The sequence below is a fragment of the Sporobolomyces koalae genome, assembly GCF_050403365.1.
Source record: "Sporobolomyces koalae JCM15063 DNA, S_koalae_JCM15063T_v1_ctg1, whole genome shotgun sequence".
NCBI classification, from domain to species: Eukaryota; Fungi; Basidiomycota; class Microbotryomycetes; order Sporidiobolales; family Sporidiobolaceae; genus Sporobolomyces; species Sporobolomyces koalae.
Window position 1 is genome coordinate 1,382,379 of NW_027481770.1, and position 15,878 is coordinate 1,398,256.

At 56.8% G+C, this 15,878-nt stretch overlaps 5 protein-coding genes across 5 annotated transcripts; 2 read left to right on the top strand and 3 right to left on the bottom strand.

The window, feature by feature from the left end:
• Nucleotides 1-190: 190 nt before the first annotated feature.
• On the top strand, nt 191-3,590 carry JCM15063_003675 (uncharacterized protein; the record flags this gene model as incomplete). The annotated part of the gene is made up of 7 exons (XM_076675596.1): nt 191-366; nt 445-515; nt 584-681; nt 745-1,416; nt 1,481-1,561; nt 1,627-1,776; nt 1,839-3,590. 7 exons carry the CDS (start codon nt 191-193, stop codon nt 3,588-3,590), a joined length of 3,000 nt encoding a protein of 999 aa, XP_076537680.1.
• A 79-nt stretch (nt 3,591-3,669) lies between these two features.
• On the bottom strand, nt 3,670-5,571 carry JCM15063_003676 (uncharacterized protein; the record flags this gene model as incomplete). The annotated part of the gene is made up of 1 exon (XM_076675597.1): nt 3,670-5,571. One exon carries the CDS (start codon nt 5,569-5,571, stop codon nt 3,670-3,672), a length of 1,902 nt encoding a protein of 633 aa, XP_076537681.1.
• A 603-nt stretch (nt 5,572-6,174) lies between these two features.
• Nucleotides 6,175-7,999, top strand: JCM15063_003677 (dipeptidase; the record flags this gene model as incomplete). The annotated part of the gene is made up of 7 exons (XM_076675598.1): nt 6,175-6,379; nt 6,463-6,592; nt 6,661-6,805; nt 6,880-6,962; nt 7,031-7,569; nt 7,633-7,809; nt 7,881-7,999. 7 exons carry the CDS (start codon nt 6,175-6,177, stop codon nt 7,997-7,999), a joined length of 1,398 nt encoding a protein of 465 aa, XP_076537682.1.
• Nucleotides 8,000-8,539: 540 nt separating this feature from the next.
• Nucleotides 8,540-11,225, bottom strand: JCM15063_003678 (uncharacterized protein; the record flags this gene model as incomplete). Its single annotated transcript, XM_076675599.1, has 10 exons — nt 8,540-8,792; nt 8,874-8,944; nt 9,012-9,224; nt 9,298-9,399; nt 9,473-9,565; nt 9,627-9,679; nt 9,756-10,019; nt 10,088-10,466; nt 10,544-10,731; nt 10,805-11,225. The coding sequence occupies 10 exons, from the start codon at nt 11,223-11,225 to the stop codon at nt 8,540-8,542; spliced, it is 2,037 nt and encodes a 678-aa protein (XP_076537683.1).
• A 999-nt stretch (nt 11,226-12,224) lies between these two features.
• On the bottom strand, nt 12,225-15,156 carry MTO1 (tRNA modification protein MTO1; the record flags this gene model as incomplete). Its single annotated transcript, XM_076675600.1, has 14 exons — nt 12,225-12,365; nt 12,449-12,716; nt 12,778-13,015; nt 13,074-13,260; nt 13,329-13,354; nt 13,423-13,572; nt 13,640-13,735; nt 13,796-13,898; nt 13,970-14,259; nt 14,330-14,495; nt 14,561-14,616; nt 14,690-14,755; nt 14,821-14,847; nt 14,931-15,156. 14 exons carry the CDS (start codon nt 15,154-15,156, stop codon nt 12,225-12,227), a joined length of 2,040 nt encoding a protein of 679 aa, XP_076537684.1.
• Between the last annotated feature and the right edge of the window lie 722 nt (nt 15,157-15,878).

Genomic DNA, 15,878 nt, shown 5'->3' on the forward strand with positions numbered 1-15,878 from the left:
CGAATGTATCCCTGCGTGAGCGCGGTTCCTTCCAGCCAATGGAAAGACTCCTTCAGCTTGTAGGCGGCACGTTTTGCACATGAGGACGATGTTTCATCGATTGTTAGCCCCTGTTTATATTTCGAACGCCCTCCGCTCCGCCGGCCAACTTCTTCTCGCGGCCACCAAAGCCCGCGCGCCCGTATCGCAAATGGCGTCCTCTCGGCTCAGACGCAAGATTGAGACTGCCGAACAGGGAGAGCTTGGCAATCTCACCGAATCCTTCGTCTCGATCGGCACGCCCTTGCCAGCGCTGACCGACGCGAAGAAGGACAAGAATGAATTCAAACCCGTGTGGCAGCAGGAGGTCTATGATGATCAGGGCAGGTCAGTACAGTCCTGCTGTGCGTCGCTCGCCCGTCTCGCTGCATCGCCCTGACCGACACCGCTTCCTACTCCGCGCAGACGCCGCTTGCACGGTGCATTCACAGGTGGATTCAGTGCAGGGTACTACAACACAGTTGGCTCGAAAGAAGGTCAGTACAAGTAACGAGCTTTCCGAACAATATCCCGCTCGAGGCTCATCGTTCGCTTGCAATAACAGGATGGACCCCGTCCACCTTCAAGTCTTCAAGAAGTCAGCGAGCGAGCAGTGACAAACGGGATACGGCAGAAGCTGCCAGAGCTTACATGGACGAAGAGGTGCGACCCTGCTTTGCACCCTTCCTCCGTGACGCTCGTTTTCATAGACGTTTCTGCAAACAGGATCTGGAAGAACTCGCATCCTCGAGAAAAGTCGAGACAAGCAGTACCTATGGCATCGCTTCCGAACCCCTCGCGCGAACCTCAGAAGAATATGACCCGCTGCTCGGCAGCTTTGGCTCGCGACGCTCGATGGCGGCTACAAAGGGCCCGTCAGAGCCGACATCGATCTTCGACGACACGCTAGCCTCGCTCATTGGACCTTCCTCAGAACGCGTCGGCTTCAAACTTATGAAGAAAATGGGCTGGAGGGAAGGGCAAGGGGTTGGACCCCGCATGACTTACGATGAGCGCAAACGTCAAGCTGTCGAACTCGGGGTGACTTTGCCGTCTGATGACCTGGACGACGCTAGCGAGGCACAGAAGCACCTCTTTGCTCCCCTCGACCAGCCGTTGGTTCTCGTCAAGGGCAACACGGCTTCGACGGAGCGCGGATGGGGTTTAGGGTATCAACCTGGTATGACTCTCGATGCTCAGCTCAAAACTGAAGGTGCGGGCGCGGCTGTGAAGCACAGCTTTGGTCCACTGGGAGTCGAGGAAGATCCCTACGATCGAGACGATATGGCCCCGAGTTCTAAACTCAATTTTGAGGTGAATACGCCTTTTAGCAGCCTACCTAGTGACAGCGTCCAGTACGCGATCAGTGGCAGCTCGCGCGGCCGAAGATCTAGACCGGTATGCGAACGCCGATTCTCATCGGAAGCGCATATCGATCCGCTGACAACTCTATATGCTGCAGGCAGTAGCAGACCGCGTTGAAGACCACGAGAAGTTTCACGATGGAACTCCTGTACTACGGGGTTTCACGCTCCAATCCGAGGTCAGAAGCGTGGCATCGACGTAAGCCAGCCTTTCTTGATTTGCTGTAACGTTTCGATATTGGAGAATCTGACGGAGGGAGAATATAGTTCACAGCTACCACCGCCGCCTCCGAGTAATTGGAAGCCAGATCCGTCGAGGTTCTGGCGTGATGTCCAGGCTTTGCCTCAGAATGACAGCGGGAAGGGCAAGGCGAGGCAACTGGACGCCGACGAGGTTAGTTCTCATCCATAAAGCTCGCTAGTAATGCGGCTGACCGCGAGCGCGAAATCCATCAGCGGGGAACTCTTCTCGGGGAAGGAGCGCCACCACCGGTTCCGAAGTCTGTCTTTGACTACCTTTCGGCCAAGAGTCGGGACCGACTCGCTTCTCTCACAAAGGGCACTACAACTACGTCACTACCGAGCTCATCTACGACTCCCGCGCCCGCTTCCGATGGAAAGCCGCACGGGGCTGATGTACAGCTCCTTGTTCCGCCTCTCGACCGACCCACTGCTCTTGCCGCTCTCAAAGGTTTCCAGCCATATTCTGCAGCTTCCACATCGCCAGACCCTATTAAACAAGCCCGTTACACCCTGTACCTCCAATATCAAGCTTCAGAGAACGCCTCGACGACGTCTTCTCCATTCGGGCCGCGGACACTTGCAAATGGCAAGACACAGACGGTACAGGAGCTCAATCGAGAACTTTCAGAGTATGCACAGAGCGCCCGGGTCTTCAAGCCAGTATCAGGCATGCTTGGCAACCGATTCGAAAGCAGCAAGAGCGGTTCTCTCGACGCCCCGAAGATTGAGCCCGGACTCTATCAGCCGCCGCCCAAAGATTCAGCGTCTTCAGCCTCTGAGCATCTCCGCACCCTCTATGGCGATGCTGCCGAAGTCCCCCCACTCCAACCCGCACCGGCGCTCACTCCAGCTCAAGTCGCCGCTCGAGAAGGAAATTTCGGATCGCTCACGCGCAGCATTGTCTTGTTCCGGCCCAACAAGCTTCTCTGCAAACGCTTTGGCGTCAAGGACCCCAACGAGGGAATGGCCGAAGGTGCAGATGAGCCGGGGCGGGCGTTTGGCGAAGCAACGGCGACAGGATGGTCAACCGGAGAAGCCAGCAGAACAACTCAGCCAATCGGGGATGTAGCGATGGATCAGATGATGCAGAGCGCTGGGTTCAAACGCTTTCAAGAAGCTTCCAGAATCATCGACGAAAATGAGCCCGAGGTCGCTAAAGGCGCCTTCGAGACCAACACAAATAGCGGCACGCAGACCGCGCGGAGCAAAACCAAGATACCTCCCACCATTGAGACGGTCGGAATGGGCGACGACGACTCACAAGGACAGGAAATTGTCGATGAACAGCGAGCGCCTCCCGACATTTTTGCTGCTATCTTTGCCGACAGTGACGATGAAGATGAGGATGAGGACGAGATCGATAACGAGGCGATGGTGGAGCAGGAGGATGCAGGTAGACCTCCGGCAGGAGATGAAGACAGCGGCCTCCATGGGTGTAAACCACCGATACGCACGACGGGAGGTACCGACAGCTGCAACGAGGTCGAGGGCACGGCGGACCTGGATGGCACGACTTTACCCGACGGTGCCATGAAAACCGCAGATTCTACGACTGCAACCGCTTCTCCAGCAGCCCAAGAATCGACTGAGCCGATTACAGTCGACTCGCTTGCATCCTACAGACCAAGTTTCGTCGCCCGACCCACATCTTCGAAGGCGACAGAACAGCCATCCGCCGCCTCCAACTCGAACAAGCAGAAGAAGAAGTCACAGTCGAAGCGCAAGGTCGCGCTCAGCTTCGCTATCGAGGACGAAGAAGGAGACGTGCCGACTGAGCGCGAGCCAACTAGAAAAAAGGCAAGAAAGTCAAGAAGCAAAACAGAGGGGGTTGTAAAGCATGTCCCGGACGACGACGAGTGGCAGGAAGCAGAGTCCCGAGTGCATCCCTCGATCACGGACCCGCCTAAGGTCACGACCTCGAGCGGTCCGAAAGGCAACAGGATGAAAGCATCGGATCTTTACTGAATTATTCCGGATCTGTACTGAATTTTTCTCGCTTTGCAACCTTCTGATAAATAATGCTTCACTTCCTATGTCCTCATGTTCATGCCCATCGGCTCGCCTGGGATCCTTTCCCTCCTGCTGTAACCTTTGTCCACGTGGTATCTCCTGCATCGTTTTGTTTATCAGGGTTCGAACTGCTCGTCCTCGTCCGGTCTCGCCTCGATCTTCGACCACCGCGCCCATTACCGCCACTGCCGCCGCCTTCAGATTCTGCATGTTCGCTTGTTGTGAGGGCAGCAGGCTGGCGGGGACCTCCCATACCGCTCAATTTAGAGAAAAGGGCCGAACTCGGGCCTGAACTTTTTGCGCGCCAGCTTGTCTCTGACATCGCCGGTTCTCGCGAAGGAGCAACGGGTGGTGGTGGCTTCGTGACTTCATGCGATCGATTCGGCTGTGGTTTCTGATGAGGCGGTAGTTGTTTGCTCAATGGTGCTGCGGGTGCCGCAGGGATTGCCGCCATGCGAGCCGAATTGAACAGTCGATTCGTCCCGGAGGGAGGAGGGCGGCCTTGCGGAGCGGTCTGTGGTGGTACTCGCTGTACCAGATCCGACGACGCGATGGGTGTTTTGGCCGACAGCGAGCGACGGCGCCGCGACGCTTTCGTACGATTATTCGCAGCAGATGTCGAGGCGATCACGGGGGGTTGGCTGGGTGGCGCAACAGGGACAGTTTCCGCGGGAGGAGGAGGCATCTCGATGCCCCAATCATCAAGATCGGGGAGCTCGTTGTCGTCATCATCGGCCCAATCGATATGGTGAGCTGGCTCCGTCACCGGGGCCGCCACTGGTGTTTCGGAGAGCGCTTGTCCGGATCGAGGCAAAGGAGAAGGAGGAGGCGAAGCTGCGAGAGACGATGGCTGCGCTAACTTTGAAGCAAGCGAAGTCTCCTGTACATTCGCGTTCTTTTGTGCCACATCGCGATCCTTCCCTGATTCCGACTCTTGTCGAGACGGTAGTGCAGACACGTCTGTACGTGGGTAAAGTGGCTCCGGCTGTGCCTGTTTGACGGAGGGGAATGCGATGGGCTCGGGTTCTTCGTCACTATCCCGAGCCCAACGCGATTTACCGCCTAATGCAGGGCGTTTGGCATTTTGGGTTCCACTACTGAGATCGTGCCGATCACGTGCAGGCTGCGACACGATCGGCGAGTGCGGCTTTGAGGCTGACAGGCGTTGGGGCGGTGAGGCAGCAGCAGAGAACGGTCCAAATGCCTGCGGATTTCCAGAATGTGGACCCGAGCTCTGCCCCGGTGTCGGATCGAGGGCGTCTGAAGGCATGGCCGAAGCCGTGAAGAGGGATGAAAATCGGTGCAAGTCCTGTCTCGAGGCTTCCGAGATCGACTCACCTGTGCGTAATTCGGAGAATGCTGCCTCAAGCTGACCAAGCGCCGGAACAGTAGGTTTGCGAGCCGATTGTATCGTGGTTGGGAACGATTCGGGGGCGATCGCTGACGAGTCGACGGGAGAGAACCCTCTCTGAACAGGATGCGATGGTGGGATGCGGTTATTGGGCGAGGTCGTCGCGGGGCTGGTTGCCCATCTCGAGCTGTTTGTGCCTCGGTTGGGAGGGATCGGTTGAGCTCGTGGCAATGATCGGGAAGGCGAAGAAGAGAGCTGCGTTCCGGCTTCTGCCGCGACGCGAGCAGAGTGTGGACCATTGTGGGATTTTGGCGACTTGAAGCTGCGCGAAATTGACGAGTAGGATCTTGGAGACGTCGAAGTCGACAGGAATGCCTGACCTGCAGCTTCACCCGAGGCCGCTCGGACTGCTGCGTGGGCAATTGCCAGGCCGCTGGCATGGAGAGACTGCGACTGCGACAGAGGTTCCCGACTCGGAGCAGGGAGACTGTGATGAGGTGCAGTGGGGGTCGTGAACTGCTGACTGTTGGGCGGGAGCGGCGACAATCTCGAAAGCAGCGACGGCTCAGCTGCTAAGGGAGCCATGCTTGCTGTTTGAGGCGCAGCAATCTATGCAGCACGAGCGTCTCGGGCGAAGTTCTGGGCAGCAATACAGGCATGAGCTTCCGTCGGGGCGATTGCGGCCTCGCTCACCAAGTCGAGTCTAGGGGCGAGCTTGGCGTACCTCTGTCTTCCTCTTCACGACAACAGCAAAGTGCGGCTGCAGAGACTAGCTGAAAGTCCGATGCGCGAGAAACGGGGACGTAGATTCTACAGCTCGGCTGTCAAACCCGCACAATCGAATCAACATGCGCCGAGATGAAGCAGGACTCGGCACGTCAAGGCACGTCGAGAGGAATGCTCACCGTCCTGCTCGGGCACAAGGGGACGACTGCGCGAAGGGCGGGAGACTTGGTTGTAGGTGAGGTGCGATGAGCGAGTGAGCGATCTCAGCCCCTGCCTTCGATCGGGACTGCTGTCTGTCGAGCTTGACGATGCGGTTGACCCCTGATTCACAGCGTCTAGTGGCACGCTGAGGAGACTGCAGAAAGACGCGGTGCACTCTAGGCGATCAAGCCGTCCAGGTGCGACCATGCTGCCATGCGCTGCTCGCCCACAGCATTGCCCCTTCGCTTGACATCTTCCGACATGAGCGAGAAGGCTCAGCTCTTACCGCAGAGCACAAAGCCTCGTCCAGGGCGCTCGGCCCGCGTGCGACCGGCCCACCTTCTCGCGCTGCTCGCGTTCTCGATCGGCTCGCTCTACTGTTACACCATCCATAGCGCGTGGACTGTGCGTGCCCTCGACCCGCACGAGCGAGCTTTGCGCCTCCTCCGCGAGCAGCCCATCATCGGTGAGATTGTTACAGCAAGCGCCCTCCTGCGCGCAGCGCTGGCAGCTTGCGACTGATTGCCGGGTAGTCGTATCTCCCGACAGACGGTCACATCGACCTCCCGATCCTCGCACGATACGTCTATGCGAATCAAGTCGACTCGTTTGACCTGCGCACGGCCACGAAAGGCCACGTTGATATCCCGAGATTGCGCCAGGGTCGCGTCGGCGGATTGTAAGGTGTTCCCTGACTCTCTTGCGGCTCACACGCAGCAGCACGAGCTCACACTGCTGCTTGTCCAGCTTCTGGAGCGTCTTCGTTCCCTGTCCCGAGGACGCAGGCTACCCGCCGGACAACGAAGCCAACTTCACGACGAGCACATGGCGCGTGCGCGACACGATCGAACAGATCGATGTCGCCACGCTCCTGATCAACAAATACTCTGACGTACGCCCGCCCGTCGCTCTTCGCCCCTCATGTCCCGAAGCGAGCGCGCGCCTGACCGTCGGATACTGCTGCAGACCTTCGAACTGGTAGCGAATGCGAATCAGTTTCGCCGCGCCCTACACCGTGGCAAGATCGCCGCGATGCTCGGTGTCGAAGGGTGCACCTGCTCTTTCTCCTGCTGAGCTCGAAGCAGCAAGTCGCTGACGTCTGAGCCGCTCCGCGTAGGGGTCATCAACTCGGCTCGACCCTCTCGACCATTCGCGCCTACTACACGCTTGGAGTCCGCTACATTACGCTCAGCCATACTTGTCACAACGCCCTCGCCGACTCGTGCGGCTCTCAGGGGAACGAGCTCGCCTCTCGCTGGGATGGGCTGTCCGCGTTCGGCCATGAAGCGGTTCGCGAGATGAATCGCCTTGGCATGGTGGTCGACGTGTCTCACACGTCACCCAAGACGGCTTCGGATGCATTGACCGTTTCAGAAGCGCCTGTCATCTTCAGTCATTCGAATGCACGCGGGCAACACGACGCTGTCAGGAATATTCCCGACGCCATTTTACGCAGGATCGGTAGAATCGAGTCCAACAAGGCGTTCAACCTAACACATGACGGCGAGAAAGGCCGAGGTTGGGGTTCTGACTCGGGAGAGATCGACAAACCGGTCAAGGCAGGCGACACGATCATCATGCTCAATTTCTCTCCCGATTTCGTCAGTGAATCTCCAGACGGATCAGGACGAAGGGCGAATGCAAGCCTCGTAGCTGGTATGCCGTCAGTTGCGCCTACCCGACGCGCAGAGAGTTGCTCATGTTCAGAGAAACCCCCAGACCACGCCGACTATATTGCCAGACTCGCGGGACACAAGCACGTAGGTATCGGGAGCGACTTTGACGGCATTCTCTCCACCCCCGAGGGCCTCGAGGATGTTTCAGCCTATCCCAATCTCATCGCCGAGTTAATTCGCCGAGGCTGGACCGACGAGGATGTGAAGGGTCTCGCGGGAGGTAAGACTTCCGCCATACCTCCACTGGCCATCACCCGTGAGGTACTGACGATGGGCGTTCGTACCGTTTAGCCAATTTGCTGCGCGTCCTAGACAAGGTAGAAGCAACGGCTCGTCACCTCCGGCGCACGCTTCCGTCAACCAAGGTCTTCGAGGGCAGGACGGATCTCGTGCCGCATGATGACCTGTAAAGATCGGCGCGATGGTTCCTGGTTGAACCGCGCGAGTGACTCGGTGAACTTGTTCTGTATCTGCCTCGATCTCGCAAGTATATTGTATGGATCGCTCAGCGCAGCGCGAGAGTGTGGAGAGTTGTCGCGAAAACGCTGCGAAGCTCAGTGGAAGAAAAGACATCTACGAAATCAAGAAAGCACACCGCTGAGCAGTGAAAAGCTAGAGAAGAGGAACTGAAAGACATCTAAGAAGCGGGAACAAGGCACGGAAGGAAGGGCAAGAAAGAATTGCGAGCGATGTTGAAGAAATGCTGGGGTTTGAATGAAGTCCAATGCGCGTGAGAAGCGAAAGGAGGGTATGACTGAAGGCGAGCCGAGAACAACGAAAAACCAAAGGACTAGATCGGAAAGGCGAAGACGGAATGGGCTGTAAATTCAACATGTCGGGACAAGGCAACGAATGTTGAGAGACAAGGAGAGGGAAGGGTGGCTTCTAGGAATGATAGGGGTTCCAACTTGCGTGATCGCGATGACCGAGTATTGGAGACGTGTTGCGATCTAGGCGTGCGTCTGTCCATTGGCTGCTGCTTCTTCATCCAAAACGAGGGCGCCGATGTCAGGCATAGGAGGTACTTGGCCGGCTTCGCCATCAATCGCCTCTGGATTGGGTGAGCCAGGGAACGACATGGCATCGGTAAAGGGGCTGCGAGGGAAGTCCGCATGTCCATGTCCGTTCTCCGGCTGCGAGGGAGGAGGACGCTGTTGGTTCCGCAGGTCAAACCCTCTGAAGGCGCGCGGTGCGCCGCCACATCTATCCGAGAGAAGGTAACGGTATTGGTCAATTCGCATGCTTGAACACATGGGTGGTTGTAACGCTGCATAAATTGCTTACCGGTCTTTGCCGTACGAGATTTTGAGATCCTGGTAATCGGGATGTTGCTTGATCCCCTCGATGGCTTTGATCTGGAGAGGAGACAGGAGCGTGTCAGCTCTGAGTTCCAACTGAAAGAAGAAAGGAAACACCTCGCACAGCATTCGTGATATTGGTGAAGTTGACGAAGCAGCATTGTTTTTCCTTGAGCGAGTTGATGAGCTCGATGTCGCCATATTCTCCGAAGTCTTGGCGCAGCTTCTCGTCAGTGTACCGTGCGTCGTCCTCAATGTTGCCAACGTAGACATTGCGAGAACCTCCAGCCTGTACGACCATCGCGATTCCGGGGGAAGTTGGACCAGAAGGTTTGCCCTGTCATCAAAGAGCCCCGATCGATCAGGATTCTATTCTCAGATCGTACGGAACTTCCAAGAAGTCTTCTCACCCAGCCAACCTTGAGCCGGCGGTTGTGCAACGCGATGCCTTGGAACGAAGCAGCCTGGAAGAAGGCTAGGGCGCAATGAGGGTCGACGAAAGTCACGAAGCACTAAAAAGTCCGCCATATGGTGTCAGCGCTATGTCACTGCGCAGTTGGAAACGCGAGAATGAAGGAAACGTACGATGTGTTTGTCAGGGATGTAGCGGATCTGCTGCAGAATACCACCGCGGATAATGTTGCAAATCTCTTCGGTTGTGACCTCAGGGTGGATGTTCTGGCAAGTCGAGCAACGAGTCAGGCCGAGAGTGCACAGTGATGGATACGACGCAACTCACGCCGAGGTACACCGTGCGGTTTCCGGGCTGTGCGTTAGGATCCCCGTTCTGGCCTTACAGAGCCAATGCCAAGCTCTCGTCAGTCTGTGGTGTTTCGCGACCGAATCGACTCCGAGCAGGACGACTGACCAAAAGAACCGTCGAATGCACCCATTGCGGGCGAGCCGAACCCGAGTCCACCACCGAAGCCCCCATAGTTGGCGGCCATTGAGCCCATCGCGGCAGCAGCCATGTTGTGTTGCTGTTGCTGGTGCTGGTTCTTGGGGACATAGGCGGTGCGATCTTTGCCGTATGCGACCCGTCGTCCAACGTAATCGGGCTCCCCGGGAAGGTTCTGAACGACCTTGATTGCAGTCGCGATCGAAAGGAAGTGCACGAAGCCGATGTTCTTGTCTGCATGCGGGTCAAAACAGCATCAGAAGAGGGCGAGACAGGTGCACGAGACAAATTGTTCAATATACCTCGGACAATCTTGACTTGGTCGATAGGACCGAATCTGGAGAGATCATCGCGCAGGGTTTGTTCCGTCACAGACTCGTCAAGTTGGCCGATATACACGTTCCTAGTAGCGCCGCTCTGCTGTACTGCTGCGAGCACATTGGCGGAGACAGCACTTGGTTTGCCCCAGCCAATCTTCAAGTCGTGGTCGTGCAGGCGGATCTTGCGCATGAGCGCGTCGGAATGGAACGCCGCTGCCGTAGTTGGGTCCAAGAACGAGATGAAGGCGCATGACTTCTCGGGCAGAATTCGGATGTTCTCAATAGGGCCAAATCGGACTTGTGAGAGGAGCTCATCGACCGAAGCATCAGAAGGGAGATTCCCGACGTAAACCGTGCGTCCCTGATGGTAAATGAGCTCGCGCAGATCAGCGAGGGGATTCCGGATTGACAAAGCCGCGCACGGTGCGGAAAACTCACTGTAGGGGTCTGTGTCGCACTCAGGCCAGCCATTCCGCCCTGATGGCCCTGTCCCGAGATCGGGTAGCCCATTCCAAAACTGTTGGCGCCTATTTGAGGACTGCCAACCATGGGACTCAGCATTCCCATGAAAGGTGACATAGGCGTGAGTCCGTTGAAGCCGCTTGGGGCATGGGGAAAGGGACCGCCTGGAGCAGTGGGAGGACAGGACCGATCGCATTAGTGAAGCAACTGACTGTATGCGACGACAGCGCAACTCACCAGGGCCCATGCCACCGTTGACGTTGTGTGGGAGTCCCGCCGGTACTGACGAAGGCGAGCCGAAATTAGCGAGCTGTGCACCGTTGCTTGGCGAGTTTGCACCGCTTAAGAAGGGTGAAGTCGAGGATGGAGAGAACGCCCTGTTGGGACCTTGGGAGACAGCGCCAGACGCCAAAGGTATAGCGCCATTCGAAGCGATGGGGCCGCTGCCGTTCGAGGATGAGTTTGGAACAAAGGGACCCCCAGGGTACAAGCCTCCGTTCTGAGGGCCGTAGCCAGTCGCGTACGTCTCTTGGAACGGAGGGCCGTTCGAGTTGACGCCGTTCGCGCCAGGAACAGGTGCACCGTTTCCAGCGCTCGGATTCCCGGCCTCGAAGGTACGCTTCAATGCGTCGAAGTCGGGGACTGCTATATTTTGCATTTCGAAGATTCGAGGTGTGTTTGGGTATGAGTATATATCGGACGGCCGATGACAGCTGCTCGTTGGGAGATCGAGGTGGCCCGAGAGCACGCGGGGGAAAGAGGGGAGCGTGGGTGGGCGATGCCGAAGGGGCGAGATCGGACCGGACGATTTTCTTTTGGAAGACTGGTTTGCTGGGGACGGCTACACGCGCAAGCTAGGTGGCGAAATCGGACTCCGTGCGGCAGGAACGGGGACGGGGAAGATCGCAGTCAAGACGTTGCTGGTTTCGGCTGTGCTGAGCAGTTCGTCGTCAGCGGGCGGAATTTCCTGATTGCCAAGTAGAGAGGCACGCGAGCAAGCCTACGCGATGTGACAGCGAGCGTGAGAGAATCGGCAGAGCGGATGAATGGAGTGCTCTCGAACTGCGGGTTGGAAGGGAGACCCGAATCGATGAACACGACGGCAAGGAAGGAGCGACATGCCGAGCGATTGACACGCGGGTGAGCAGGACCGAATGTGCATCAGCTTCGTGATTCCGACGAGGAGGCCTCGTCCGAAAGCGGCGCGAGGCGTGTTCGAAGCGGGAAGAATGGGAGTCGACGACTGACCTGTCAATGGCGAGGGGGGACGTGGGACCGCTTGAGTCCTAGCGAGTGCAGAGATTCGTTGAACCGGAAGGCTGCAAGTCTCGTGCTGACGCGATCAGGAGACGGGACGACGGCGGAGCGAGAGAGAATCGGACGCCAAGTCGTGGCCAAACTCGCGGCGTCGTGCTGCAACAGTTCTCGCACGAACCTTAATTCATTCCGTGGGTCCGCGCGCGCGACAACACCTTCACAGTGCATCGAGTCCCATCTCGCACGCGTACTCGTATCTATCAGGGTGATTTCATCATAAAATCTCGCCCGACCTTTTCGACCGTGTCCCAAGTCGAGACGACATAATAATGTCACGTTGCTGAACAGGAACAGGTTGGCGTTCTACCTGTCACCACCGCCTTTGATTGTATAAATCCAGTCATCGGAGTATAGCGACGTCACGGGGTGGTACCGAAGCTGAGGCCGCAAGTTCAGCTCGGCGCATTGCCCCGTTCCGAACGTACTTCATCAGCGTAGCGAGACTTGCCGGGGTGACACCTTCAAGCCGCTTTGCCTGGCCCTATCGATCAGGACCGAGAACGTGAACGTCTGAACGTTAGGCATGGGTTGAGGGAGATGTAGCAGAGACTCTGGTTGACATACAAGGGTCTGTGGGCGAGCATCTTTCAGCCTTTGCCGCACTTCGTGGCTCATGCCTGGGAGTGCATCGTAATCGACACGCGAGTCTATTACGAGGTTCTCGTCGCGCTCGAACAGCGCGATATCGTGCGCCTGGCGGAGGATGTGTTGCTTGTACTTGCCGGCAATGCCAATACGGTCCAGGATTTTCGGCTCGATCGTAGACAGGAATGGGACGTGGTCGACTAGCGAAGCGGTGGTAACTCCCTTGTAGTGCAAGAGATCGAAAGCACTGTCATTTAGCAGGAGGTCAGTCGACGCTCGAGCCGCTCTGTGCGGCAGTCGGGACATACCTGCGCAATTGGCCGTCTCTGCGCACTTCGAATCCCCTTGATCCCCACCATTCTGGTGCCATCTTCCAGTCCTCTAGGCGCTCGATTCCCTGCTCAATAGCGGCTCTCGTGCTCAGGAAAGCGCTCCATCTCCTGTCTCCCACGACGCCTACTCGGCGTCCTTTCTCCGTCAAACGCAGATCGGCGTTGTCCGCCCGCAAGGACACACGGTACTCCGATCTCGAAGTAAACATGCGATCTGTGTCGTTCCGAGTTTTGAGTCGTTGCGCGGTCAAGGGTATGCAGGAAACGCTCACATGGCTCGTTGACCCCTTTCGTCACGAGATCATCGACGAGGACGCCAATAAAACCATCCGCCCGCGACAAGATTAGCTCCTCCTGCGCAAGTGCTGAACGGCCCGCGTTGATCCCAGCAAGGACTCCTTGTGCAGCGGCCTCCTCGTACCCGGTAGTCCCGTTGATCTGTCCTGCGAGAAAGAGTCCCTAACAAGACACAGGAGAGACAATCAGTTCTTGCAACAATCTGTGCGTAGCGAGATCATACGACTTACTGCGATCCTCTTCGTCTCGAGTGTGTCTGCGTATCGACCCATGCGATTGTGTTAGGTCTTGAACGTACTAGTAGAAGGACATCTTGAAACGTACGTTTCAATTCTCGGGGGTCGATGTGATCGTACTCAACGCCATAACCAGGCTGAACCATCTCGACGTTCTCCAGTCCAGGAATAGTGCGTAGGAGCTCGAGCTGGTTCTCAGCTGGAAGTGTTATGGAGATTCCATTCGGATAGATGAGGTCTAGACAGGCAATTTGGCAAGGTCAGAATCGACACTTGCAATGAGCTTGACCTCTTCGAGTACTCACCCGAATCGTAACCTTCGGGTTCGAGCCAGACGGTATGACTGAGCTTATCCCCAAACCTGAGCACCTTGGACTCGATCGACGGACAGTATCGTGGGCCTGCGAAAGATAACAGTCATATTTTAGGCACCGGTCCGACTGCCGGTCATTCTAGCTTACCTTTAACAGTCTCTCGGACGTGTACCGACTTGTGTATATTGGATTTGACGATTGCATGCGATTCGGGATTCGTTGCTGTCTGGTAACATCGCACTTGATTGTCCTGTATCGCCCAGAAAACGGAAATCAATGCCAGTCTAGGCGAGCCCGTCTTTGCCGACAGCATCCACCTACTTCGTTGTCGACTTTATCCGTCAGGAAGCTGAAAGGCTTCGCTGGCATATCTCCTTCTTGCACAGCGAGACCCTTGAACTGGATGCTGTCTTTGCGTAGACGAGGGGGAGTTCCGGTTTTGAGTCGTCCCAGCTCAAATCCAGCTGTCCGTAACGACCTGGACAGCGAAAACGCCGCTGGTTCTCCTATTCGCCCGAACGGGGTTGTCTCCATACCGATATGCGTTTCGCCGCCGAGAAAAGTTCCGGTCGAGATGACGATGCTTTTGCACGCAATGATCTCGCCGTTGTCTGTGAACGGACTGTATCAAGCTCAGCGCCTGTCACCCCGCCGCTGCGACAATAAGGGCGAAGAACCCACCAACACGCAGTCCGACCACTCTTCTGCCTGTTTCGCCTTCCACCGGATCCGATAAAACTATGTCCTCCACACTGGCTCTCCTCACTTGCAGATTCGGGAACTCTGTACTGAGAAGGCGCTGCATCTCTGCCTTGTACAGCTTGCGGTCGATTTGCGCTCGGTAACCCTATCGATTGTCTCTATCTGCTCAGCTTTGCCAGAACTGTTCTGCAAATGAGCGATCGAGCTCACGTAGACTGCAGGTCCCTTCGACTTGTTCAAGACATGGAACTGTATACCGGCTTTGTCTGCGCATGAGATTATCAGGAAGTAGTGTTATTTTCGCCACTTTCCCGTCGTGAGGCAAAGCACCGCACTTACCACAGACCTTGCCGCAGAGCCCATCGAGGGCATCAATTTCTCTGACAAGGGTCCCCTTGCCGATGCCTGGGTCATACGAATTGAGCATGGGGTCCTCTGCCGGCGTGCGTATTTGAGCGAGGTCGACTCACCGCCAAAACTCGGGTTGCAACTCATCTCTGCAGCAGGTTCGTGGAGTGGAATATCAGTCAAGACCTGGACCTCGTGAAGGACGGCATAGGCGCTCCAGACAAGCCCTCACCTCCAATGGTGTCCAGACGTTGAGTGATCAACATGGTCTTTGCACCGGCCCTGGCAGCTGCGGCCGCCGCTTCGCAGCCAGCATGCCCGCCTCCAATTACCAGCGTGTCGTATGGTGCCTCGCCAGTGTACAAGCCTGAATTGGCCGTTGCGAATGTTCGTCTCGCCAGGAGAATCGGATTGCTTGCGCGCCCGACTCCTGTTCGGGCATACGTTCGCTGTAGCATCCTGAAGCGCTGGCGAATCGAGGATGAAACCAAAGGCAGAATGTATGTGAAATGCGGCGAGGCGATGTTTCGAAAATTGTTCGCTCGACGGTCGTCTCTCTCTTTCACTCCTTCGTTTTCTCGCTCCAACCCTTCTTCGCATTTGCCGACCTCGACGCCGAGCTAGCTTCTTCTTCGCTCTCTCCTTGAACATCTCGAGCTCTCCGGGTAGTCGCAATCCGAACGGCCGAAAGGCTGAGCGCCCTGCCCTTTTTTCCGTCCTTCAGCCCACGCGTCGCGATTGTACGCTCTGGTCTCCGGTTTTGGCCCTTCGCCGACGATGAACAACACCGATTAGCCATTCATATGGTCCACATAGCCGCGTTTCCTGCGCAAGCTCCGATTCCTGCCAGCCTGTTTCGCTTTTTCCCCTCGACCCGCTTCCTCTTGCACCTCCGTCACACCATGGCAGTCAGGTTCTTCGCCACCTCTTCGTGAGGGCCTATGGATGGCGATCAACCGTTACGTTCGTGGAAGATTTACTTTCCTTCTCTGCACCTCGCGCCTCGTTCCGCCTCGCATCAACTTTGTCTGTTTTGGATGATTGTCCTGCTCCTCGTCAACAAGAGCTCCTTTGGAGTTCTTGGGCGGGATTGGTGCAAGAGTCCGACAGGGAAAGGGTGCGGGGTGAGGCGCGGGCGAGAAGGAGCACGTGTCTTTACCGCTGCAGCATCTGAAGAGTC